Here is a 26,123-nt window from a genome sequence, read left to right on the forward strand (position 1 = left end):
GCAAAATTACCAACTTAAAAATTAGTTGGTCAGATATTTAATTAACTCTCCCCTAATGCCTTGGCAGGACCAGACCAGATGATTTCTTGGGCCTTAAACAGCCCAAGGACCAGACGTTCCCCATCCCTGTATGGATGAGTAAAGTGAATGGAGGTTCTTGGAAATAGGTCATGTCACTGTCTTATCTTCATTCCTATCCACACTATAATCATTGTGTGTGTGTGGGGGGGGGGGATTGAACAGTATTTCCCATCTGCAATGTGCTTTCACATACATTTTCTGGGTTTATGATAGAAAAGTATAAAGTCTAACAGCTCTTTCTCTAGAGGTAGACATACTCGAGTTCCAGTACTGGCTCTGCCACTGTCTTCACTGTGTGACCTGAGACAAGTGAATTAGCTTTCTAAACCATAGCTTCCTTATCTGTATAATGGAACAATTATATAAACTCCCATATAGTGTTACTGTGTGGATATAATGACACGGTACTTATGAAGTATTTTGCTAGAATCGTGCCACACTAGCCAAAGTGTAGGGCCTCTCACAACCACTGACTTTGGAGCTGGAGCCTCCCTCACTCTCCTGCAAATCAACTGCGTGACCTTGGGTAAGACACCCCCCTCTCTGGGATTGTTTCATCAGGAAGTCAAGGTTAGACAAGCTCAATGGGTCTCAATCTTCAGTAAAACACCAGAATGCCCTGGAGAGCTTGTAAATAATGCATATTACATGCTCCCTGTCCCCCAGACATTCTGGTTTAGGAGATCTGGGGGAGGCCAAAGAATCAACATTTCCAACGCACTCCAGAGGTGAGGTGGACTTCCTGGACCAAAAATGCTAGAGTTGATGACCTCCCAGTTCCAGTCCAATTCGGACACTCCCTCAGCTGTTGGGTTCCGAGAGTAGAGAGTACCAGGGACATGCTAGCAGCCAGCCAGTTCGGTTTGGGAAGTGTATCCAAGAAAGCTAGATGGCAGTGGAAAGGATGGTTAGAAGGGTCATAGTCACACTGTGTCCCTCAGACAGGTGTGTTTGATTGAACTGGATTTGAGAAGAACTCAGACCTAAGAGAGTAGGAAGGACTGAGCCTACTTCAGCTTCCTGCCTATCTCAGCTGAACTAGCCACTCTTTTTGCCCCAGACAGATGCTTTAAACGGGAGTTACAAACGGGAAATGTTTAGCTTACATAGTAGTAATTTTCCCCAACATTTAGAGAAGTTTGGAGATTTCACATTTAAAACTTCTAGATTTCTCTTGGAAAATCTGAAAGATTAGTCACATTGGACTCATCTGCATGGAACATTAGCTGGAGCTGAGCAGCTATGCCCCCTTTGGGTGAAGGTGTGCATTTTCGTCTCCACAGTCCAGCTGGCTGGCTGTAAGAGACTTTTGAATTGGCTCCTATCCCTAAAAGTTGCCCTGGGGCAACAGCAGAGAGCTTTCTATTGGGAGAGTATGGAATTGCCTGCACTTGAGGATTACGGACATGATTCCATACACGATGTTTTCACCTACGCGTAAGAACATTAAGAAACTAGAGTGGAACTCACTGCTGTTTATCAGACTGTTGTTGAGGCTATGGACCTTTACATTACATGGTTTCTTTATAAAGGCACACTAGAGGAATCTCTTTATAGTCTCAGGATCGTAGTAGGGGCATTTCTCTTAAAGATCAGCTGTATTTTTAAGTCTTGTGAATGGTGTACAGGAGTTTCTCTGTACTAATAGCTACAAAGCTCAGCACCAAAGTCAGGGCTCACCTGTCAGAAGCACTCCATGGCCTGCTTGGGGCTATTCTTATGAGTGGCTTTATTTTACTTTAGTCTTGTTTTCCTCTTGCTTTTTCATACTTTTTAAATTTTATCTTAGTACTAGTGGCCCGGTGCACAAATTCGTGCACTGCTGGGGTTCTTTGGCCTGGACAGCAATCGGGGCTGATCAGGGCCATCTTACCCAGTCCCGATTGGGGCTGATTGGGGCCAGCTGCCCAGTGGGAAGGACCGCGAGAAGTTGGCTGGCCAGGGGAAGGGACCGCGGGAGGTTGGCTGTGGGAGCGCACTGACCACCAGGGGACAGCTTGTGCATTGAGCATCTGCCCCCTGGTGGTCAGTGTACACTATAGCTACCAGCCAGTGGTCCAGTCATCAGGTTGTCCAGTCGTAACGGTCGCTTAGGCATTTATATATATAGATGAGTTGTATCTTTGAAGAGTCAGACTTTCAATCAATGAGGCAAGGTTTAAATAAATAAACTGCTCTATCCTACATATAAATTCATTATAGCACTTCCTATAGTGTATTATACTGTCTCTTTAGATTTTGGTCTCTTCTACTAGATTGTATTTTATTATCACTGTGTCACTAATACCTAGCCCAGAGCCTTCTATACATAGTTGGCATTTAATAAATGTTTGGAGTTGAAATTAAAGATGTCAGAGGACTCCCATAGCAGGGTCCATGGAACCAGGTGGAGGGATTTGAAAAGGCAGAACTATTCAGATAAGAGGGATGGAGGAGACCAGGTAGTGTGTTCTGTCATTTTTCTAACTCAGACTTCAGTTACGGTATCGCTTAAGTATATACTGCGTTTGGAGAATTCATAAAGGCTTCTGGCATGGTGGAAAGAAGATGGGTGTTGAAGTTGACTTTGAGACCCAAGAAAGTCTTTTTTTTTTTTTTTTTAACTATTGTGGAGATTTTGCTTAACTTTTCTGAGCTTAATGTAGGTTTTGGTTCCATTGTATCCTCACCTTACTTTACACTGTATGTTAATCTGTAATCTCTCTGGTACTCCTCTTAGGGTAGAAATCTTAGAATATTTATATACATACATGCTAGACATATAAAAACTTATTAAATAATTTTATTTTATTTTTTTCTCCTTTATATTACTAACAGTGGCCCAGTGTTAAGCATTTTGGAAAACCCAAATAAAAAATTTTTTGGTTTACACAAACAAGTATAAAAATATATTATCTGCTCATTACATTGCCAGCTTTAAGAGTGCCAAAAATAAGTAAATAAAATACCTGCAAATTAAAATGCGAGGGCTAGATGGTTTTGTTAAAATTCGTTTTAACAATTTTAGCTGACCAACATGTGCTAATAAAATTTAACTTAGTTATAGCTGCCCTGCCACTGTGGCTCAGTGGTTGAGCGTTGACCCATGCACCAAGAGGTCACCCGTTCGATTCCCAATCAGGGCACATGCCCAGGTTGCGGGCTCGATCCCTGGTGGGGGTCATGCAGGAGGCAGCTAATTGATATTTCTCTCCCATCAATGTTTCTCTCTCTCCCTTCTCATCTCTCTCTAAAAATCAAGAAAACATAATTAAAAACCAAACAAAAAACCCATAAAGTTAGAGCCAGTAAATATGACAGAAAATATTGTGTGTATGGCTTCTTAGAAATATTCCTTAAGCAGAATCTGCTTTGTGCTTAGAACATAGGTAGGTTTACAGTTTCAACAGTAAACAGCAATAAAGACTAAGAACATTCCCAACTTGTCTAATAACCGCTCTATAATAGCAAGGGAAAAAAAGAAAAAGTATCACCATCTTTTAACAATGGACTCAATTGTAGGTATATCAAGTGCTTAGATAAAAAGTGCTAAATAAGACAGTAAGATACTTGGTTAATTACCTTCGATTTTTAAAAACCCACAAACACAAAATATTTGCTTGCCTGTGTATAGATTTAATTCACAAATAATTACCTGAACTATCTTTTCTTCATCAAGTATTTTAACAGTGCAAAATGTCAGCCATCTCGGCATACACTAAAACCTAACATGAACCATCTCAGGTAGGTATCAGTGCCAAAGAAAATGCAAAGCAGCCCCCAAATACAGGAAATTACTGTATGCCAGAGTCTCAAGGGTAGATAGACAGTTTCTTATAGAGGAGATGAAATAAAGAATTCACAATGTTCCTTCACTAACATAAGATACAGTATTGAATCTCTTGATAAAAAATAAAGAACTATTGCTACTGTGAACAGTATTCAACGTGGACGAGTAGATCTCGATGTTCGGTGACTGGATACTGGATATTGCACTTGGGACATTCCACCAGGCTCTCGTTCAGTGCAGCTGTGGGACTTTTTGGTGAGGCAACTTTTACTCTGTTTTCAGTCTCTCCTTGGAAAGTGACTAATGGCTCTGTGAAGGCAAATTCAGGAAGCTGCCTCTGAAAAATAAATGTCAAATGAACACCATTTGTACATAAGTTGTAACCACTCCACAGATCCAACTGCTTCAGCCCTGCAGACAGATTTTCTTTGGAATCTCTGCTCATCAGTATTGTGGTGCTAACATATAAATTACCCAAATTACCCGGGTGGTTGTAAATTACCCAGATTACCTAGGAAGTACTGGGGTTAGGTGTTTATATGGACAGGTTTTTTAAAAATGCATAGAGCCAAATGTAAAGGTAGGCCTGTGTGTAAGGCTGACAAAATTTGCTAGTCTTATATAAGAGGAGCACTTCAGCAATAAAGAAGTGCATGAAATTAGGAGCAGCACAGAATGGATTTTAGCAGATCAAACAAGTTATACACAGAAATGACTAATTATGTAATACCTTTGAGACTTTCCTTTTCCATGTTTTCTGAGGAACTTAGGATAGTCAGTAAAGCTTAAAAATGTGAATTTCACAGCAGTTTATCACGACAGACAGTAGGAATACAAAGAAAGTACAGGAAAATAATGGATTCTTTTGTATACCCTCTGGTTTCCTATATTTTGAGAAACAGTCATTAACAGAAATGAAGGATAAATTTCCAATATTATAAATGGTCAAAATCAGTAACATACTAAAGGATAGAGCCAAAAAATTTTTTTTTATTTGTAAAGAAGTTTCAAATGATTTTTTAAAAAACATTTGCTTTTTTTTCTCTCTTGAAAACTGAGGAATTCTATTTGTAACATTTCTCCATCTGAAATACTCAGCAGTACTAGGATGATATGTGCTATGGGACACACACACAAACACAGACACCAACAGGTTTGGTCTAAAAGCCAAACATGAAAATAGGTAAGTAAAAAACCATTTCCTCATAGAACCAATGTTATTTAAAAGGTTTTTCTTTTAAAAGATTGTGTGTTCCCAAAACAGTGATTACCAGAGGGAAGAGGGGGCGGAGGGAGGTTGAAGAGGGCAAAGGGGGGATAAATAGTGATTGAAGGAGACTTACTTGGGGTGGTGAACACAAAATACAATATACAGATGATGCAATACAGAACTGTACACCTGAAACCTATATAATTTTATTAACCAATGTCACCCCAATAAAGTCACTAAAAAAAGTAAAAAAAGATTAGATGTTCAGGGCAACCCACAAAATGTGCTTAGTTCAATATGCTTAAAACAGTATTTTAACAGTAATAGTCCATTATCCCTGGAAACAGCATTTCTTTCTTTCTTTTTAAATGGAAAAACAAAATCCCCTCCTTTGCTCTTTTCCTTCTCCCAAGCCGGGTACTTTTTAGTGCCTCCAGAGTGACAGCCCAGGGTGAGTGGGGGATGGTCTTAGGCACCAGTAATGCAATGATTACCAAGAGGCACATAGGGTCCCACTTTCTAGTGCTCTGAACTGATGCTCAAAGGTCACTTGCTTTAAATGAGGCAGAGGCTCTGCCTATTGATTTGAGAAACAGCTGTTCTTTAAGCAGTATCCTCCCAGTTTGGGAACTGGTTGATATATATTAGTAAATGGGAAGAGGGCAGAAAGAAAAAGAAGAAAATAAATTTTAAGTTGAACCATTCCAGACTCACCAAGGATTCCAGTTGTATTATTTGACTTCTTGCTTTTCGAAGCTCTTTAAGAATTACATGCAATTGATGCTGCACATTTTGACGGTCAAGTTTTTCATTTTCAAAGTCTAAAGTACATGCCTGAATCTGGAGAAATGCCCAAAACAAGATAGTTACAGCTGGTATAAACTGTCTAGTTCTTGACTGGATACTTGCATTTTTTAATTAGCACAAGAAGCAAAAATTTGTTATACTATCAGAGCAAGAATTCAACTGAGCACAGTGAGATGTGGAATCTAATCAACAAATAATTTAATAAACAAAATAGAAACAGAAGCATGGATACATAGGACAGACTGACAGCTCTTAGAGGGGAGGGGGGGTTGGGAGGCTGGATGAAAAAAGGTGAAGGGATTAAGGAGGAAAAAAATATATATATATATGACACATAGACACAGACAACTGTATGGTGACAGCCAGAAGGAAACAGAGGTGGGAGGAGGTGGAGGAGGGCCAAGGGGGAGGATAAAGGGAAATGGAAAGAGACTTGACTTTGGGTAGTGAGCACATGATGCAGTGTGCAAATGATGTTTGAGTTGTATCCTTGAAATCTGTATGGTATGATTAACCGATGTCACTCCAATAAATTCCATAATAAAACGAAATTAATTTTAAAAAAGAGAAGTTTATGGTTGAGGACTTGGTTGATCTAAGGAGCAAAGCCAATGCCTGAGGCATAGGTAGCTCCCCCACCGCTTTTTTTATGTGGAAGGGGGAGAAGGGAAAGAGATGGCTGCTCCTGGTTTGGAATGTACCAAACATCTCTGGTCCACATTCTGAGAATAAATGGTGTCTCTTTGAGTTCTGCTTGAAGTTATAAGGTAGCCCTATTAGGGAGATTCCATTAGGTTACAGTAGGAACTACAGAGCCATTTGGAGAAGAATAAAATTAGCCAAGGTGAACATCTACCTGTCAAGAAAATTGCCAGCCTCACTTCAGAGGATCTACTTTAGCCTGACAACAGACTTTGAAATGGTCCTTCACAAAATAGTGTAAAGATGAGAAACCTTCCATTTTCTAATGGGTTACAATGAATTTAGAAACCCCAGTGAGTACCTGTTGTTCCAACAAAGCTACCCTTGTTTGTTCCTCTTGGTGCTTTAACAGAGACGTGTAAAGAAACTGGATCTGTAGGGTGTAAAGACAGACAGTGTTGCCACATCCAACCTTTTTGTTGCTTGACCTGGATGCATGAGCAGCTCACTAGCCTCACAGCTCTAACCAGAACACCACCTGCTCAGCTGAGTGAGTCACTCCAGCTGGCTGTTTGATGGCTATTCATGCCAGCAGCTGAGCAGTGCGACCCAGGCTAAGAGCTCCCTGAGGCTGAAAGCTGATAACCGGCATAGAACGCTGATCCACTCCCCCTTAGCTTTTGGAGGATTTTTAAAGTTACTATTCTAATAGTAGAAATCACTAGCAAAACTTTTACATTCTCTCAATCGACCCTCACAAAAGCCCTATGATATAAGAAGTATTAATTTGACATGGTTAACCTGCAAGTCAGAGATGCTAGATGATTTGCCTAAGGCCACACACATCCTAGACTAGAGACCAGATATAAACTCCAAATACTGTTCTTTCCATTATTCCATGCTTTGCTAAGCAAAATTTAGCTTAATGAGTTTCTGTCAAAGTAGCATTCAATTCCAATAATCCAAACTCAGTACCTTCAACATCCTGGCATAAAGCTAGAGAATGAGAACATGGTACATGCCACGTGAATTAATGAGCATGGTGTCACGGTCAAGGCCTAGGGATCAGCCTGATTCTCCTCTTGACATCTTTTGGCTTCTCACCATACTTGCCTCCTTCTTTCTCAGAGCCTTTGAAGTGTCTGTGAGTTCCTCTGGCTGGAGAGAATTCCCATCGTCACTCACAATGCTGGTTCCTTCTTGACATCAGGTCTTTGTCCAAATACTATCTCCTCTGTGAGGCCTCCACTGGCCCCCAATTTCTCTTTGGCATATTTCCCTATTTTCTTTTCTTTAATTTGTTTATGGTCTATTTCAATTCTAAATATGAATACCCACAAAGGGAACAGGAACTTTTGTTCCTTCCTGGTTCCCTAATGGCTAAAATAGTCCCTGCACTTAGTAAGTATGAAAAATTTGAATTATGAATCATGGACAACCTTACTGGTTAGGCTCACCTGAGATAAGAGCTCTTCAGATCTCTTCTTCTCTTCTTCAAGTTTTCTCCTCGCAATATCATTCTCTTCCTCGAGCCTTCGTATTTTTTCTGTTTTATGCCTATCATCTTCCAGATGTTGTACATCTGCCTTTCTTTGTGAACACAACAGTTTATTTAGATCATGAACTTCTTTTTGGGTTTCTTCATATTTTCTTTGAAATTCATGAAGTTCTAAATTCAACTGAGTTACTGTTTGTCGTTCAGCCTCAAGATCTTTTTTTGCTTTTGCCAAGAGATGGTAGTCATGTTTTTGCTTTTCTTCTTGAAGATAACCTATGACAAACACAGCCGGGAATAACTCACATTATAAAATATGTAATATTCCTGAAAAGATAAAGATAAACTCGTTTCTATAAACAAGATCACATTATTTCCTCACCTTACAAGATGAAGAGTCAAGAGATAGGGCTGGATGGAGAAACCAAGATGGCGGCATAGGTAAACACCTACACTGCTGCCTCGCACAACAATTTCAAAACTACAACTAAAAGACAAAACGGACATCATCCAGAACCACAGGAAGGCTGGCTGAGTGGAAATTCTACAACTAGAAGGAAAGAGAAAAGCACACTGAGACTCACAGGAGCTTCAGAAGGCAGAGGTACGGAAGCGCACGTGCATGCACGGAGAGGGCTGGCAACTGAGTACACGGCTGGCTTTCTCAATTGGGAGGGAGACAAAAGCTCCCAACTGCTCTGAACTCCGGTACCGGTTGAGACTCTGGGGACCCAGACTCATAGGGGGAGAAACTGGACTGTCAGGAAAGAGAAAAGCACACTGAGACTCAGAGGAACTGTGGAGGGCATAGGTATGGAGGCACACGTGCGCGCAGAGGGCTGGCAAATGAGTACGCAGCTGGCTTTCTCAATCGGGAGGGAGACAAAAGCTCCTGACTGCTCTGAACTCCAGTTCCAGGCGAGACTCTGGGGACCCAGACTCATTCGGGGAGAAACTGGACTGTCTGGCAGTGGGCGAAACTCAAGGGCGGCTTTCTCGCAGAGGAGCTTGCAGCGATTACCGTGGGACACTGAGATCCGGGGGCCTCTTAGGGCAGGGCTGACAGGAAGCCATTGCTGTCTGCTCTGCCCTGAGACTCCGCCCCATCCAAGCTGAGCACAGAGTCTTTTGCAAGTCTTATCTCATAAGGGTGTCTCCAGCACAGAAGTTCTCCCAGCGTAGACACAGCTGATCCTCACAGCCAACTGGCCTGGAGGTCAATTCCTCACAGTGATACCAACAACAGTCAAGGCTTAACTACAACAAGACTGTGCACACAGCCTACAAAGGGGTGCACCAAGAGTGTCCACCTCAGGTAACTGGGGAGGCTGAGCCACTGGGCCCTATAGGACACCTAGCACACAAAGCCACTCTAGCAACTCAGGGAAGCAGCCAAAATGTGGAGACAAAGAAACAGGTCACAAATGAAAGAAATGGAGGAAAGCAAACGACTGGATATAGAGTTCAAAACCATGGTTATAAGGTTTTTCAAGAATTTTCTAGAAAAGGCCGATAAATTTAGCGAGACCCTCGAGGATATGAAAAAGGACCAACTAGAAATTAAGCATACACTGACTGAAATAAAAAATAACATACAGAGATCCAATAGCAGACTAGAGGATCACAAGAATCAAGTCAAAGATTTGAAATACAAAGAAGCAAAAAACACCCAACCGGAAAAGCAAAAAGAAAAAGGAATCCAAAAATATGAAGATAGTGTAAGGAGCCTCTGGAACAACTTCAAGCGTACCAACATCAGAATTATGGGGGTGCCAGAAGAAGAGAGAGAGCAAGATACTGAAAACCTATTTGAAGAAATAATGACAGAAAACTTCCCCTACCTGGTGAAAGAAATAGACTTACAAGTCCAGGAAGCACAGAGAAACCCAAACAAAAGGAATCCAAAGAGAACCACACCAAGACACATCATAATTAAAATGCCAAGAGCAAAAGACAAAGAGAGAATATTAAAAGCAGCAAGAGAAAAACAGTTAATTACCTACAAGGGAGCACCCATACGATTGTCAGCTGATTTCTCAACAGAAACTATGCAGGCCAGAAGGGAGGGGCAAGAAATATTCAAAGTGATGAATAGCAAGAACCTACAACCAAGATTACTCTACCCAGCAAAGCTATCATTCAGAATTGAAGGTCAGATAAAGAGCTTCACAGATAAGAAAAAGCTAAAGGAGTTCATCACCGCCAAACCAGTATTATATGAAATGCTAAAGGGTATCCTTTAAGAAGAGGAAGAAGAAGAAAAAGGTAAAGATAAAAATTATGAACAACAAATACATATCTATCAACAAGTGAATCTAAAAATGAAGTGAATAAAAAATCTGATGAGCAGAATAAACTGGTGAATATAATAGAATCAGGGGCATAGAAAGGGAGTGGACTGACAATTCTCGGAGGGAAAGGGGTGTGGGAGGTGCGGGAAGAGACTGGACAAAAATCGTACACCTATGGATGAGGACGCGGGGGAGGGGGAAGGGCAGTGGGGTGAAAACCAGGTAGAGGGGAGCTGGGGGGGGTGGAAGAGGAACAATTGTAATAATCTGAACAATAAAGATTTATTAAAAAAAAAGAGATAGGGCTGATATTTGATAGGACAAAAATAGAAGTTCAGGTATGTTATTTGAAATGACAACACTAAAAACTAGAAGAACTAAAAAGTAGCAATATAACTATTCTATGGAGAGGAAAAGTCACTAATGTCTAAAGAAGATAAATCAACAAATAGGGATATAAGCTAATTATAGGTGAGATAATCACCCAAATTAAAAAACAGAAATGTTAACAGTAGCTACCCTGATAGGAGGAAACAGAGACAGGATGAGATGGGAAAGGTGGAGCAGGACCCTCCTGTACTATTAAATTATTTTAGCAAACCATTATTACTTTGATAACAAACACACACACACCCCTATATTACCAAAGAAAAAAATTAGACTTAGCCAATAACTAAAATCCTACTTTCATGTGTAGTAACCTTGTCTCCTTAGGGATAAATAGCTTTGAATTATCTCCAGAGACATTCCTTTTATATTCTCTTGTTAGCATTAGCTTCATTTTTAAAAATTTCAAATATGGAGCTCCAAGATTATGAGCCTGGTCTGCCTTTCTCTCCATATAATTCAAGGCTTCTGTCCTGATAGGGCTCTCAGTCATCTAATGAGTGCTTTGCATGGGGTTTCTCTTCTGTCTCTAGCTTGTCACCTGTAAGATGAGTAATGACCTTTCTGCCCCACCTCTTAGGGTTCTTGTGAAACTCAACTGAGAGCTATGGTGAGACTCAAATGATTGTAGTATCACCTGCAAAATGTATTCTTTCTCCGGGGATTGATAGGGTAATTGGTGACAAGGCCGGCTCTGGGAGGAATAAGGTTGGAGAAGGGCTTTGAAGGAGAGGAGGACATGCACAGTGGAGAAAATACAGTGTGCCCCGGCAGGCCTATTCCAAAAGAACATATTATACCAGTACCTTCTGATTCAGTCTTTTTTGTAGGCTGTGGGAGTGAATGAGCAGCTGTTTCCAATTTCTGTTCCAACTCATAGATCTTTGCTAAAAGTCCTTTTACGTAGACCTCTCGCTGCTGATCATACACAAGCCATTGCTGATTTTTCTCTAGAGCCTCAATGCGAAAAGATACAAAAATCAGTAATAAACATAATAATAATAAAAATAAAAAAGCAAAATCTTAAAATGGGAAGGGAACCCAAGTGATGTAGTCTTTTCCAGCACATAAAAATTCTTATGACTCACAGAGTAATTCCTTCCTTAGTTCCAAATGTATAAAAATAACTGCAAAACTGTCACTGGCCAACCGAAGATTTGAGATCTGGCTTCCTGGCATGACGGTTTGGCTCAAATAAATTCATACAAAAATTCTCTACAAGTTTGGATGTTTCTTATATCTACAAACCCTTTGTAATAAAGCTGTCATAACTATTTCTATAATCTTACAAGTTCTTAATCTGTGCCCCTTGTGTCACAGTTCATCCAAGACCTGTTGTAAATTGTTATCAGTGAAGTAGCAGCCAGGATGAATAACTTCCTGACCTTCAGGGCTGCCAGAGGAGATGGCACAAAGTTCTTAAAAAAAAGTCACATGGTATAACCTCACTGAAGTAAAACACACACTAGAATATGTTTTCCAAAGTGCTCAGATCTTTTAGAGCAGGGGTCCTCAAACTACGGCCCGCGGGCCACATGCGGCCCGCCGAGAACATTTATCCGGCCCGCCGGGTGCCGCTGCCTGTCCTGCTTAGCAGCCAACTTGTCCCGGGCCCGCAGTGCGCATAGCAATTTGTTCATAGTTTTTTTTTTTAAACTATAGTCCGGCCCTCCAACAGTCTGAGAGACAGTGAACTAGCCCCCTGTTTAAAAAGTTTGAGAACCCCTGTTTTAGAGTCACCCTACATTTGTCACAGGTGAACTGTAAAGGGAGGGCTCCCTTCCTCCACAAGCTGGCATCTCACTCTAGAGGGATGAGATGGGTTAAGTCCTGAGAACACACTGGAAGTTTTTGATTATGTCAGTGGTCGGCAAACTGCGGCTTGCGAGCCACATGCAGCTCTTTGGCCCCTTGAGTGTGGCTCTTCCACAAAATACCACGTGCGGGCGCACATGTACAGTGCGATTGAAACTTCGTGGCCTGTGCACAGAAGTCAGTTTTCAGCTCTCAAAAGAAATTTCAGTCATTGTACTGTTGATATTTGGCTCTGTTGACTAATGAGTTTGCCGACCACTGGATTATGTATCAGGGCATCTTCTTTCAGGTAGGAATTTCTATTCTTTAAAGATACAGGCAGTTGTGCCGAAACCGGTTTGGCTCAGTGGATAGAGCGTCGGCCTGCGGACTGAAGGGTCCCAGGTTCGATTCCGGTCAAGGGCACGTACCTTGGTTGCGGGCACATCCCCAGTAGGAGGTATGCAGGAGGCAGCTGATCGATGTTTCTCTCTCATCGATGTTTCTAACTCTCTATCCCTCTCCCTTCCTCTCTGCAAAAAATCAATAAAATATATTAAAAAAAAAAAAAAAGATACAGGCAGTTGAGCTGCATGTCCAAAAAGGTCTGTATATTTGTACTGGGGGGACTGAAAGAGAGTGCAAAATGGGATAAGGTATTAACAATGATAGAATTTGGTAAAGGGTTAATGGGTGTTTTATGTACCATTTTCATTCTTGTCACTTTGCTGTGAATTTGAATTTTTTCCAATAAAAGATTTAAAAATAATTATTTATCTTCTCTAAAGTCTATATTTTAAAATGAGATTTTTAAAAAATAAAGAGCAAGAAATGCCTATGGAAACTGCCTTTTAGCTCTTTGGTTTGATTTAGTGTGAAAGTTGCTGACGTCATTAGACAGTATTCACATCATGAACTTCATGGAATTATTTCAAAATGTTGGCTAGACTTACGTGGTAGCTGAGGATTGATACAACTAGGCTTTAAGAAAGGTAAACATAGTTTTTTAGGGCTTCTTTTAGCATAACAAACACTAATCTTAAAGTAGGTAGGCAAACTTCCACAGAAGTTTTGCAGGAGCTTTGAGGAGGGGTATAGGACTAGAACTGCTGAGCTCTCAAAAGCTGAATAATGTTGAGTGTGTGTTGGCTATGAGGTGTGCGATTTCTCTATTCCTGCTCCTGCTCCCTAAATCCTCCAGCTACAATTTTCCTCCTGCTCTGTAAGATCTGCAGATTCCAAAATGACAAACAGAGCTAAACTCCTCTTGCTTATCAAAGGTAAATTAATGGTTCTCAAAGGATGGCCCTCAAACCACCAGTAGGAGCAGCAGCTTCTGGAGCTAGTTGGAAATCCAGAATCTCAGGCTCTACCCCAGACCAAGATAATGAGAATCTGCATTTCATGACAGTCCCCTAGATTCATATGCACATTGGAGTCTGAGAAGCATTGCTTAGTCTAGATCACCACTGAAGGTGAGGTGGGTTAAATTTTACTCCATTTGTCTAAAAGCCTTTCTAAGGTAAACAGAGCAAAGAACAATGTAATCCTTAAATACTCTGGGGAGATAGAACAAAACAAAAAGATTGGATATAAGCATGTAACATTTTAAAGTCCATTTCATAAAAAGAATCATTATCTAAAAATAACTTTTGGCAGGGGAGGGTGGGCGGCAGGAAAGAGATCAACCAATAAACTTGTATTCATATATGCATAACACATGGACACAGACAATAGGGTGGTGAAGGCCTGGGGTGGGGTGGGGGCACGCTGGGACAGGTCAATGGGGGAAAACAGGCACATATATAAGACTTTCAACAATGAAGATTAAAAATAATAATAACTTTTGTTCATATTTAAAGCAGATAGTGCTGAGAAGTCTGAAAAAATAGCATATATTTTTTATGAGTTTAAGAAAATAGCATATATTTTCAGGTACTTTGCTAAAGGAGACACTAGTAAAATGCACACAAGATTCCATTCAGTCATTCTTTCAACTGTTTTAGATGCTGGGGATAATATGTGAGACAAAAAAAACCAAACTTATTTTGATAGTTAAACACTAAGTTTCTTCTTTTAGTTACCTCTATGTAAATTACCTTGATAAGGGTACTACAGTACCCCACTATACAGACACTCAACAGATTTAAATTCTTCTTTTGAAAATTAAACAGACTACAAGGTATACTTGCTAGATGAAATAAAACAGGAATCTTAAAAGCATACTTATATCAGGATAGACATACCAGTAATATTTCTAGAATCAAAATGCCTACCTAGAATTTCATACTTTGTATATCTAATCTTAAAGCTTGAGAAAAAATACAGTGAATAGTAGTAGTCCTGTGTCCTCAATTTGTTTAATTTCCAATGAAACCAACCAATCCATTTAAGACATAAGCTTAAAATAATATGACTTCACCATATATATGTGTGTGTGTGTGTGTGTATGTATGTGTGTGTGTGTGTGTGTGTGTGTGTGTGTGTATATATATATATAAAAAATAGAGAAATATGCAAAATAACTGGGACGCCGTAACGGGTCGACCAGACAGGAGGAGGTTGCACGTGAAGCGTCGAGGGCGGGGTGGCAGGGGCCTCTGCGCGCCTGCGCTGGGGGAGGCCTTCATCAGCAGCGGCCTCGGCTGCTTCAAGGGCCAGAGAGGGAGGTAGGGCCGGACCAGCAGTGGCTGCGGCTGCTGCGGGGCCCAGGGGAGCAAGGCAGGGTGGGACCGACGACTTGAGGGTGGGTGGCACCTCGAGATTTCGAATTGTGCGCTGTGCTCCTAGTACTGAAAATAACCTTGTATCAAATTCTAGAGAAAAGAAGTAATGAGTATACAAAGAATGTATTTTCCTTTTCAAACTATGAAAGCAAATCCTGGTTCTAATGGAAGAATTTCAAACTAGAGTACATCTTGCATGGATAAAAAAAAGAGAAGAAAACTTTAAATTATATTATAATAACAAAAGCTGAGCAAATTAGATTTAGGTAGAGAAGGGGTATTTGCTGTTGAGGTATTTGGTAGTGATAGGTAATTTCTAGCCTAACAAGACCATGATTAAAGGAACTGGCCCTGTTGAATACCTGGAAAGAGACTTAAAGGTAGTAACCTAGAGAGATGGAGAACCACTCAGTTCTCCACCTCAACAGATTTTTCACGGCATCAATGCTGTCAAATTCCATGAAATTTAAGAATAAATGAATTAGTCCCTTTTAGCCACAACTTAACAAAAGGAAAAGGAACTTACATCTTTCAGCTGTATTTCCATTTCATGAATATTATTCATTGGTGAGGTAAAGCAGTGAATTGTAGTCTCAGTCTGTAAATAAACCAGTATTAGTTAACATCATAAATGTAGTAATAGAAGCTTCCTCATTATACTTCACAGGGCATCCCAAAATCCAGATCTTATATATGCTAGTGAACCTCATGCAGGGGAAAGGTACTTAAGATCTTCTGCCAGTATCCTAAGCAGATTGGAAACCTTGAGATTTCATATCTAATTGACTTCTGAGGACCTCTGGACCCCAGGATCACCGGAATAGCCCTTAGTGCATATGAGTAGCCTAGTGGTTTTCACCAAAAGGAGACAAAATAAAACTGGGCTATTTAAATGAAATCTGAAAAATAGTAAATTGTCAAAAGATAAAAGTTGATTTCTAGAATTATGTTTATATTAGAAACAGAATTATTAATTCACAGAGATTACATGGAACTCAAAACATAACTTGTCTTTTTTTTTCTTCATTTTCTCATAAAGGAAATAAAGAAGGGAAAGAGGTTGTTAGGTACCCAGGCTAGCCAACATAAAAAGCTGTATTCCAGTCTTCACTTGCACTATTAATTTCTATATTATTCAGTCTTCACTTGTGTGAATGCTGGCAAGGAAGCTTGAAAATTTTTTTTTCTCCAAAGGTGCTCTAGACACTCACCCTAATATAATATGTAGCCCCTTCTCGCTCTCAATTTGGTTCTTTAGGTGGAAACTATGACAGGGGTATGTCACCAGACCCCTTTCCTTTCTGCCCTGGGCACACTGTAGATGAGTTTCCCAGCCTTCCCTGTGGTTAGTGAGGCCATAAGATTGAATCTGTCCAATGGAATGTAGGCAGAAGTGATATATGCCAATATCATGCATGGCCCCAAACCCTTCCCCAATTCTCCACAGATTCTCTCTAGTTCATCTATATATATAAAAGGCTATTATGCAAAGAGTCCCGTTGGGAGTTCGACTGGGAGACCAGGAGTTCGATTGCTCACTATGACGTGCGCTGGCCACCAGTGGGTGGCATGGAACAAAGGAAGGCCCCGGCCGGCAGCCAGAAGGCCCTGATTAGCCCTGATCGCCTGTCAGGCCTAGGAATCCTACCCATGCACGAATTTCGTGCACCACGCCTCTAGTAGCTTTTTAAAAGGGGTTTGATGGAAGACTGCACATAAGGGACAGGAAGGGTGGGGAAAGAGAAGGAACCTGGATCTCTGAATGGCTGTATGGAGTAAAACTTCCTCCATTCCAACCTGCAATAGACTGTGACATGAGGGAAAAATAAACATTTGTTGTAGAAGACTATAACATGGAGGTGGTTTGTTACGGCAATTACACATGCTAAATAATATAGAAATTAATAGTGGAGAGACCACACAATTATAAGAATACATTTTTTAAATGATCATTTCTACCAAAATTTGCATTTCTACCTTCAAAAGTGGAGAAACTAATTCTTTTTTAAAAAAATATATTTTTATTTCAGAGAGGAAGGGAGAGGGGAAGAGAGAGAGAAACATCAATGATGAGAGAGAGAGAATCATTGATTGGCTACCTCCTGCATGACCCTACTGGGTAGGGAGCCTGTAACCCAGACATGTGCCCTTGACCAGAATCGAACCCAGGACCCTTCAGTCCACAGGCTGATGCTCTATCCAGTGAACCAAACCAACTAGGGTGAGAAAGGAATTCTTAACCATAAAGAAAGGTTTTATCACCCACTTTGGATCTGACTGGAATGCTTCGTGAGTTTCAGCTCTGTGGAAATTCTCTAGAAAAACTTAACCTCTTTGAACTCATCTATAGAAACACTAAATTTCCCATCTATGAGAGTACACAAATGAATAGATCTGGTCACTCTACTCTAAAGGGTAGACAAGTACAGAGACCTTAACAACATGTAGACATTATATCTGAAAGCTACAGATTTTCTTCTATAGGTGGTATTAATAGCTGTAGTATTAGTATTATTCAGATGTTCAAATTTCCAAAAGAATCAAAGCCCTGATCAGTAAGAAACCATTTCTTGAGCACTTACTATATGTCAGGCACTATGCAACTTATGTAATTATTACATTTAGTCTCCACCATTCTTTCCTGATTTTACTAATGTGAAAATTGAGGTTTGGGAAGAGAGGTTCGAATTCTAGCATTGTCTCTAAAACTAGAGAGGTTGAGGAATTTGTTCACAGTCATAGCTAGCCAGTGGCAGAACCAAGATCTGAACTTAGATCTGCCTACCTACAATCCTTGCTCTTTCTGCTACACTAGTGACTCTAAAACAATACAAGGGAAGGAAAAGCAAGCATAGTTAAGAAAAGCATACTTAATATTGTAACTTTATATCTCAAATATGAAAAATAACAAACAAAAATGAAGCCTATTGTGATGATACATACTACAGGAAAAAAAGCTCAATAAAGTTTTCTTTGCTGTCTTACACAATGGATTCTGTATTCTGAATATTCCCTTGGGCCAAACAATGGTGGGGGCATGGAGGAAGCCATAAAAAACTAGAACTATTTTTGCTTATAGAGAGGGTTCCAGGCTACAAAAAAAAAAAGTAACCGCCCTAACCAGTTTGGCTTAGTGGATAGAGCGTCGGCCTGCGGACTGAAAGGTCCCAGGTTCGATTCCGGTCAAGGGCATGTACCTTGGTTGCGGGCACATCCCCAGTAGGTGTGCAGGAGGCAACTGATCGATGTTTCTAACTCTCTATCCCTCTCCCTTCCTCTCTGTAAAAAAGCAATAAAATATATTTTTTAAAAAAGTAACCTATACTATACTGTTTCATCATTTGACAAGCATGTTTTAATGAACTCATTCTTTATAAGAATTACCAATTGTGTCAGAAAGAAAGAAAATCTGTTTAAAGAAATTATTAGTACCTGTGATACATGAAATGGTTTGGTTTCAAGTTCAGCAAGTGTTGCAGGAGCAATAGACAACTGTTTTTTCAACACATCTACCTCTTCAGACAAGGATTTCAACAGCTGTTCCTTCCTTTCGCCTTCCTTTGTTTTCTCTTCTAGCTGCTCAAGCAGTGCAGTAGTACTATATTTGGCTTTCAGCTGGTCTCTGAGGCGCTCTATTTCTTTGTCCTTCTCTGTGAGATGATAAGCATTCTTCTCCCTCTCAGCTTCAAGAACTTGAATTGTCTACATATAAACTAAGAAGAATCTTAGAGCAAAGCCAGGTCAAACTTGAAAGTAAATGATATACTACAACAAACAGTTATGAAGTATTTATTACATATCAAGTCAGCATTATACCAGATACCAGAACCAAGGTCTTATGCTCAGAGAGGTAAATCAATACATTAATGCAATATGGTAAGTACTGTAGTTAAGATATATATAAGGTGGATGAGACATGGATAAAGAAAGGAGAAACCAACTTTGTCAAGAGTGGCGAGAGAAAGCTAAAGAAAAGCTGGCTTTCACATGAGTATCTGGTAATCATCCCTCCATCATATGAGTCCTAACAATCCAAGGCTAAAAGTTAGTCACCCATGCTCATTGATGAACGTGAACTTGAAGCAAAAGAACTTAAAAATTGCAGAACGTTTACACCTGGATACAAATGCATTCCTTAAGTTGCTTTTTGTTAAAAATGATTTGGTACCCAATCTATAAAGTGATTATGAAAGGAGTGTACATTTTCAAGCTCTTAAAAGATAAAGGCATGGATGTTATACTGCTCTGGCATAAGGGAGAAAGCACCAATAGAAATGATTGAAAAAGTTAAAAGAATGACTTTACATGCTAACCAAGTTAAAAACATCATAAAACTAAAAACTTCATTGTGGGAGAAGGGGAAATATAAAATGGGGAAAATTGAGTTGGATGGTTGTGTGAAAATGATGAAGGATTTTAGTTAGCTACAAGCTTACGATAAAGCAGTAGTGTGCTAGTTACTAAAAAGCCAATACAATTTTAGGTTTTCATGGGCACAGCATCCAGTGGCAATAATAGTACCATTTCAACCTGTGTTTGTCACTGTGTACAGTACTGGGTACATGATTCAGAAGGAAAATGAACATGTCACCAAGTGTTCTGGAAAGTGGCAGGGTGATAAGAAGCCAGAAAAGCTGCAGGATATGGGATTGGTCTACAGAAAAGTAAGAGGAAGCAAGGTTTTCTTAAATATCTGAAAAGCTGTCAATTGGATTAAAAGCAGACTTGTTCTGTGTAGCTTTAATGGGCACAATTAGAACAAATGGATAGAAGTTACAGGAAGTTTAGTTTCAATTGATTATAAAGGAACAGAGATTTGACACCAGAGCTTGTCAAGTGGAATGACAAAGATATCTCAGGGAAGCTGTCAGATTCCTTCACCAGATTGGAAAATAATCTTTATGTCTAAGAATTTGTGATAGATCATTTCTCAATGCTTGAATAAGTATTTATCTCAATATGTATTGTTAAAAATAATCATTTGGTTTTATGATGTGCCTATAAAAAAGAATTTAAATAAATCCAACCAGTTATTTTCTAACTTTAACAATAAAAGTACTATTACAAAATAAATTAAAATCAAATGAATGATTAAATTTTTAAATCTTTCCAGTTTTAATAAATTCCCAACTGCTTTACTGACTATGCCACAACAAACTGAAAATTAGGGAACCTGAAATATAGTTTAAAAGAATGCAAAATGCCAATGTATGTAATGATATGATCTCAAAAGAACCTGAAAACAAAGGTTACTCGGAAAGCAGCCAATATACACAATAAAATAGGTTTCTAAATACTCATATTAATATCTGAACTCTATTTAACACTTTAAAGTTAGACTTGATTTTTTACATTTAGTAAACTAACAGAAAAGCTAGGTTATGTCATTATTGGGAAAATACTTTCTCATTTCCTCCCATAAAGCTTACTACAATTGAAAGGGTTTTCAAGGCCATTTACCTCCAAAAGTATGTGTCTTTCTTGATCAGTCCGCTTTGCTCTCCCACTTGTGATTTCATCCACTGATGTTTGTAAGGGTGCAGTTTTCCCCCTAAGATTTTCTAATGTAGTTTCTGATTTGGAGTTACTAGACTTTGATCGCCATTTACTTTTAATTAAATCTTTGGGACTTCTACAAGACATCTCTGAAATTGTAAAAATAAAAACAATTATATTTTATAAATCTGAGTTTTAAACGTCAAATCTCAGGTTTGAAAAGGTATAATTACCTCCTTGCTAAGTAGAAGAACTTTTCTATTGAAAAGAAGTGATATGGCCAAACCACTAGGGACTGAACCTTGAATTATTTTTGTCACCCACAGTGCCCAAGAGCAGGTGCTAACAAAATAGTTATAAATTTCCTGAAGCGATTTAAGACAAGCTGGACAGGTAACCAAAGAAACCCTTCAACGCGGCAAAGTGCACAAGGCCTCGATTCCAGGCTACGTCAACGGCAAATGGAGGTAAATCTTACAAAACCCTCACATAAGATATCACCTGGGGAGGCACACAGGCAAGGACAAACTGCAAAAAAGAGGCGCACTTTCTTCTCTCTAAAATGAAGATGCTTGTAGAATAGACAAAAGTGATTATCAATCGGCAAAATGCTAAACTAAGCAAAGACCTCGGCCAAGTCACCAGGCCTCTGCGCCTGTCTGTAAGGGGATGACAATACCCACCGAAAAGTTGAAAGGAGAGAGCCAAACCACAACGGTCGAGAGGCGCCCAGCCGGTGCCAGGCACGAAGCAGACGCCCGGAAAGGGGCGCTTAAATCAGGCGGGTAGAGATTGAGTCCAAGCGGAGGTGAGCGCTCTCTGACCCCGCCTCCCTCGCGGTCCGGCCCTGCCCCGGGGCTGGGGGCCCTGGCCGCCCCTCGCCAACCTCCGCGGTCGCCTCCCAGCAGCCTGCCCGCTCCCGAGGCGAAAAGCGGAGCTCGCGTTTGCCCAGTCACACCTCCGGTGCCAACGCCGCTTCCGGGAGTTTGAATCCCGCGGCTGCGGGGCGGGGCACGTCACTGCCGGTGGGGACACGGCCCGCAGGAAGGAGGGGCGGTGGGGTCTCGGCTCCCCGATTGGCTGCAGCTTTTACCAGGGGCGGGGCTTGGAACCTGAACGCGGAAGGAGGGTGGGACGGAGGTGGGCGGGGCTGGGGCGGTGTGGAGGGTGGGAACGCCTTCTCCTGGCTCCGCCGCCTAGTTCTAAGGCTTTCTCTGGGTTTTTCTGAGGGCTCAGACCTCAGACTCGGTGTTTCTTTGTAAGGAGCCGATTTGTGTTTATCCGCTTTGGGGATGAAGCAAATTCCTCTGCTCAGTGAGATAAACCCAGGGACTGTGAACCGGAACTCACTCATTGTGTGCCCTTGGATCCCCCAAAGGAGCACAGCTTTCCGGTCTTCCCTTGGGCTGAGCCTGTATCCTGACCAGAGGCAGGGGTGGCGCAATGGGAGTGAACTAGGTGGGAGAAGTGACAGGCACGCCAGGTTGAAAACTGAGATTATGAGGCCTGGAGGAACCAATCAGGCCTTTGTTACAGATTGCTGCCCTCAGGCTTGAGATCCATCTATCTATTGCCAAGTCTGGGTCATGGTTAGCCGTTTTGAGAACTTGATTGCTAAAACGGAGAGGCACAGAAAGTGTTTGGCAGGGCCTACCTTTCAGACCAAACACACCAGAGATTTAAAACAATAGATAAAAGGATACAGTAGCAAAACATTCTAGGAAAGCAATCAAGCACACTGGTTAAATTCTAGATTAGGACTGAGTTTAGCTCCTGCCTCTAATTATCTAGTCGTCCTGAATAAGTTATCTAACCTCTCTGATCTTCAGTTTTCTGATCTGTAAAATGATGCAAATAATATCAACCTCACAGGGTGGTTATGAACATTGAATGAGAAAATCTATGTAAAGTGCTTGGCATTTTGTAAATGCTCAATTGATGTTAACCGTTATTACTCAAAAAGCAACAAACTCCTATGTTACTAAATAGAATGGATGAGAAACCATATAGAGAATTTTTAAGAATTTTATTATATGTAATGCAAGAAGATAAAGTTTGGTCCCTGCTTCCAAAGCGTTCACATTTCTGATGAAAAGGTGAAGAGAAGGATGTGTCATGTCTGTTGGTTAGAAATGTCCGATAGAATTGGAGTGGGAGGAAGTCTGGGCAAAAGGTAAGTGAGGGGGTGAATGTAATTCATTGACCAGAGTTGAGAACAAGGGCAAAATTACTTTCCATAGAAATGTACAAAGATTTTTAGAACGACATGCACACAGAGAAATCACCCTGCCCAGCTTTGAGCCAAATGAGTAGAGAAGAGAGGGAGTAGGAGGGGCTGTGTGCAGAGGGTGACCAGTATCTGAGGGCCTTGTGCCTGGGCCTGCTGGGCCAGATAACCCAATTATACATCTGCTCCCCAGGTCCCTCTTTTCTGATAGGAGCTCCCTCTGTGGGGGCAAAAAATGGACTCTATAATAAATCAAATAAACCCAGATTTAAATTTGGTAAGTAACCTCACAGGGTGATCTGATCATAAATTCCTAACTGAGCAGGACATGGTGGGTAGACACACTGCAGACATATAACTTCTTTAGTTAAAGGTTTATTTTTGCCTTAAGCAAGCCCTGTCCATTGTCCTTGTGCATCTAGGTGTTAATCATAAGTCATTCATAAAGTCATAACCACCCTCCAGAGCAAATAATCTTGTTAACTATCCAGTACCTTGCTTTCTCCAACTTTCATGTAATCTTCCTTATGTTCCTTCTTTAATTCTAAACGTATAAATGAAACTGCAAAACTATCATTTACCAGAGCATTTGAGATCTTGTTTCCCAACCATGTGGTCAGTTTGCTCAAATAAACTTTTATAAAAATTCTCTACAGATTTGGAAGTTTCTTAAGTCAACACATGTGACTAGGGACCCCTGAGGAAGAGGGGCAGACACCAGAGACTCATTGGCCTGGTAGCTTGTTTAATTGTCATTATTAGACCTGAAAATCAATGTTTGCTCTTCGCAGATAGGTGCCGAGGGGCATAAAGTGGGAGGAGGTGGTAGTTTGCACAAGACCTCTCAAGCTGATAGTACTTTGATGCTGACAGTTAACTCAGGAATCCTAGGTCAAGGATTCACAATTTATCTTTATTCTTTTACAGAGAGAAATGTAACAGCCAAGCAGGCTAGAGATTTCCTCTCGCTGACTAATCTCATATGGGAGAATTCTTATTAACCTAGCCAGTCAGTGATACTCCCTGCCTTGGTTCTCGATTCAGGGTGCATTCTATTTGGAGAGGGTGGCTCTCTGGACACTCACTGTTCTGCCTGTTTTAGCTCCTTTTAAAATTTAATTTTAAGTCTGTGGGTTTATTTAAATTGTCACTGTAAGAATATCCAAACCCATAGAACATTTTTATAAGAATTTATTTGAGCCAAACAGGGGGCATGCCTGGAAGCAGGATCTCAACAGACTGAGAAAAATGTTTTCCAGAATGACAGCTTGCGGTTTCTTTGATATGTTTTGAATTAAGTAGGGAATTAAGATTGGAAAGCAAGATGGGTAAATCTCTATGATTGGACTATATGATAGTTAAGATTATATGCTCCGTTGAAGGTGGTTCGGCTTCTGAGGGGTCTATAAAAGGGGACATTTTCAAAGGTGCTTTAACCTAGATGCAAAACGAAACGAAACAAAACAAAACAACGGAGTGCTTGCATAAAGCAAAGATAACCACCTCCCAGGGAAGTTCTAGGCCTGAAGCATGACTACACACCATGGCCTGTTCAGTTAGGAATTTATGATCAGATCACCTTGTGAGATTACTTCTGGTTAGATTTATTAGAGAGTCCCTTTTCATCCACAAAATGTTTTCTTTGTATTCAGACTATTGTATACAATTCAATCATTCTGCTACCCTGCTGAAAAATGCATCTTTACTAAGTCCCCACTGCCAGTGGGGCATGGTTTCTGTCAGGAGTGAAGGGCATGGACTCTAGACCGCCAGTGCTCAGATCCTGGCTCCACTTACTTCGGCAAGCTGCGTGACCAAACTACGCCTCAGTTATTTCATCTGTAATATGGGGATGAAAAAATAGTACTTACTTCATAGCATCGGACAGTGGAAGAATTAAGTGAGACGAATAGCATCTGGCATGTAGTGAGCACTCAGTGGATGCTAGTAGTTGGGTTCTCTGGACTGGTGCCTGCCTGCCTGCCTGCCTAGGGTCACTGATTGACTCTTTCACCTCACACATGATAGTTCACCAGAATCAAATGTCTTGAGGTTCCCCACGATCACCATGTGTGTTTGTTTAACTCTATCTCAGATCACACACACATACAAAATTAACACCCAGAAATCTATGGCATTTTTTTATACACCAATAATGAACTCACAGAAAGAGAAACTAAAAAAATTCCCATTTACCATTGCACCAAAAAAATTAAGATATCTAGGAATAAACTTAACTAAGGAGGTAAAAGACCTGTACTCAGATCTCTCTCTCACACACACACACACACACACACACACACACACACACACACACGTGCACACATCAATCCAACCATTAATACCCAGTCTAGCTGTCACCTCCTTCAGGAGCCTCCCCTTCCTGCCCACCCCTGCCCTGTCTTCTTTGTCTCCTATCATTATACACACTCATTATGCTGTAACTATCTGTGAGCTTCTTGCAGACAGGAAATGTATCATAATCACCTTGGTAGTTAGTATTGGGCCTGGAACCAAGTAGACTTTCAATAAGTGTTTGCTGAAGAGATGCATTTGTGCATGAATGAATGAAGACCCTTATATTTACCTATCAAACATTTTGATGAGGAATTAAAAGTAAGCACAAGGCTTAAAATGATTCTAACTTTTCCTGTTTTATTTTTTTCTAGCTGTATTTTAGAAAATATGTTAATACTTACTTGGAGAAGGTCAGATTCATTCCTATCTTTCAATTATTTCAAATAATGACAATGTGATGATGCCAAATGTTATAAAATACTTTAGCCCTTCCTGTCCTCCATGTAGACTTAGTCACCACCAGACAGTTTTTTAAAGGGATGAAATTTAAATATATTATATATTAAGTTATTTCAAAATAGCATCTACTGCTATACAAAACCCTATAATTAAGCTACTAAAACTAGTTTTTTAGTTCTCAAAAGCATTTTAGTTATCAACCAAAGTAATTCTTAAAGCAGTATTTCAGAAAACAGATCTTAACAATGGACCCTCTGTGTATGCCAGTTTGAATGTTGCCATTAAATAATAGCTAAGATTCTGTAAAACTGGAATTAGAATAACATATTATGAATCTATCTTCATTTCTTTTCTGCTAAATCCTCTTTGCTACCTCGATTACTGTGTCCACATGTCCAGATTTTTTGCCACACCTCTCCTCTCCTCTAAATATTTCTCTTT

At 40.4% G+C, this 26,123-nt stretch overlaps 1 protein-coding gene across 1 annotated transcript; it reads right to left on the bottom strand.

The window, feature by feature from the left end:
- Window positions 1-2,844: 2,844 nt before the first annotated feature.
- On the bottom strand, window positions 2,845-20,845 carry CEP55 (centrosomal protein 55; the record flags this gene model as incomplete). Its single annotated transcript, XM_080643247.1, has 8 exons — window positions 2,845-4,187; window positions 5,775-5,900; window positions 6,871-6,942; window positions 7,967-8,280; window positions 11,489-11,639; window positions 15,729-15,800; window positions 18,635-18,904; window positions 20,663-20,845. The coding sequence occupies 8 exons, from the start codon at window positions 20,843-20,845 to the stop codon at window positions 3,987-3,989; spliced, it is 1,389 nt and encodes a 462-aa protein (XP_080499373.1). The 3' UTR covers window positions 2,845-3,986.
- Window positions 20,846-26,123: the final 5,278 nt, after the last annotated feature.

This window comes from Plecotus auritus (genome assembly GCF_963455305.1).
Source record: "Plecotus auritus genome assembly, chromosome: 9".
Classification (NCBI taxonomy): domain Eukaryota; kingdom Metazoa; phylum Chordata; class Mammalia; order Chiroptera; family Vespertilionidae; genus Plecotus; species Plecotus auritus.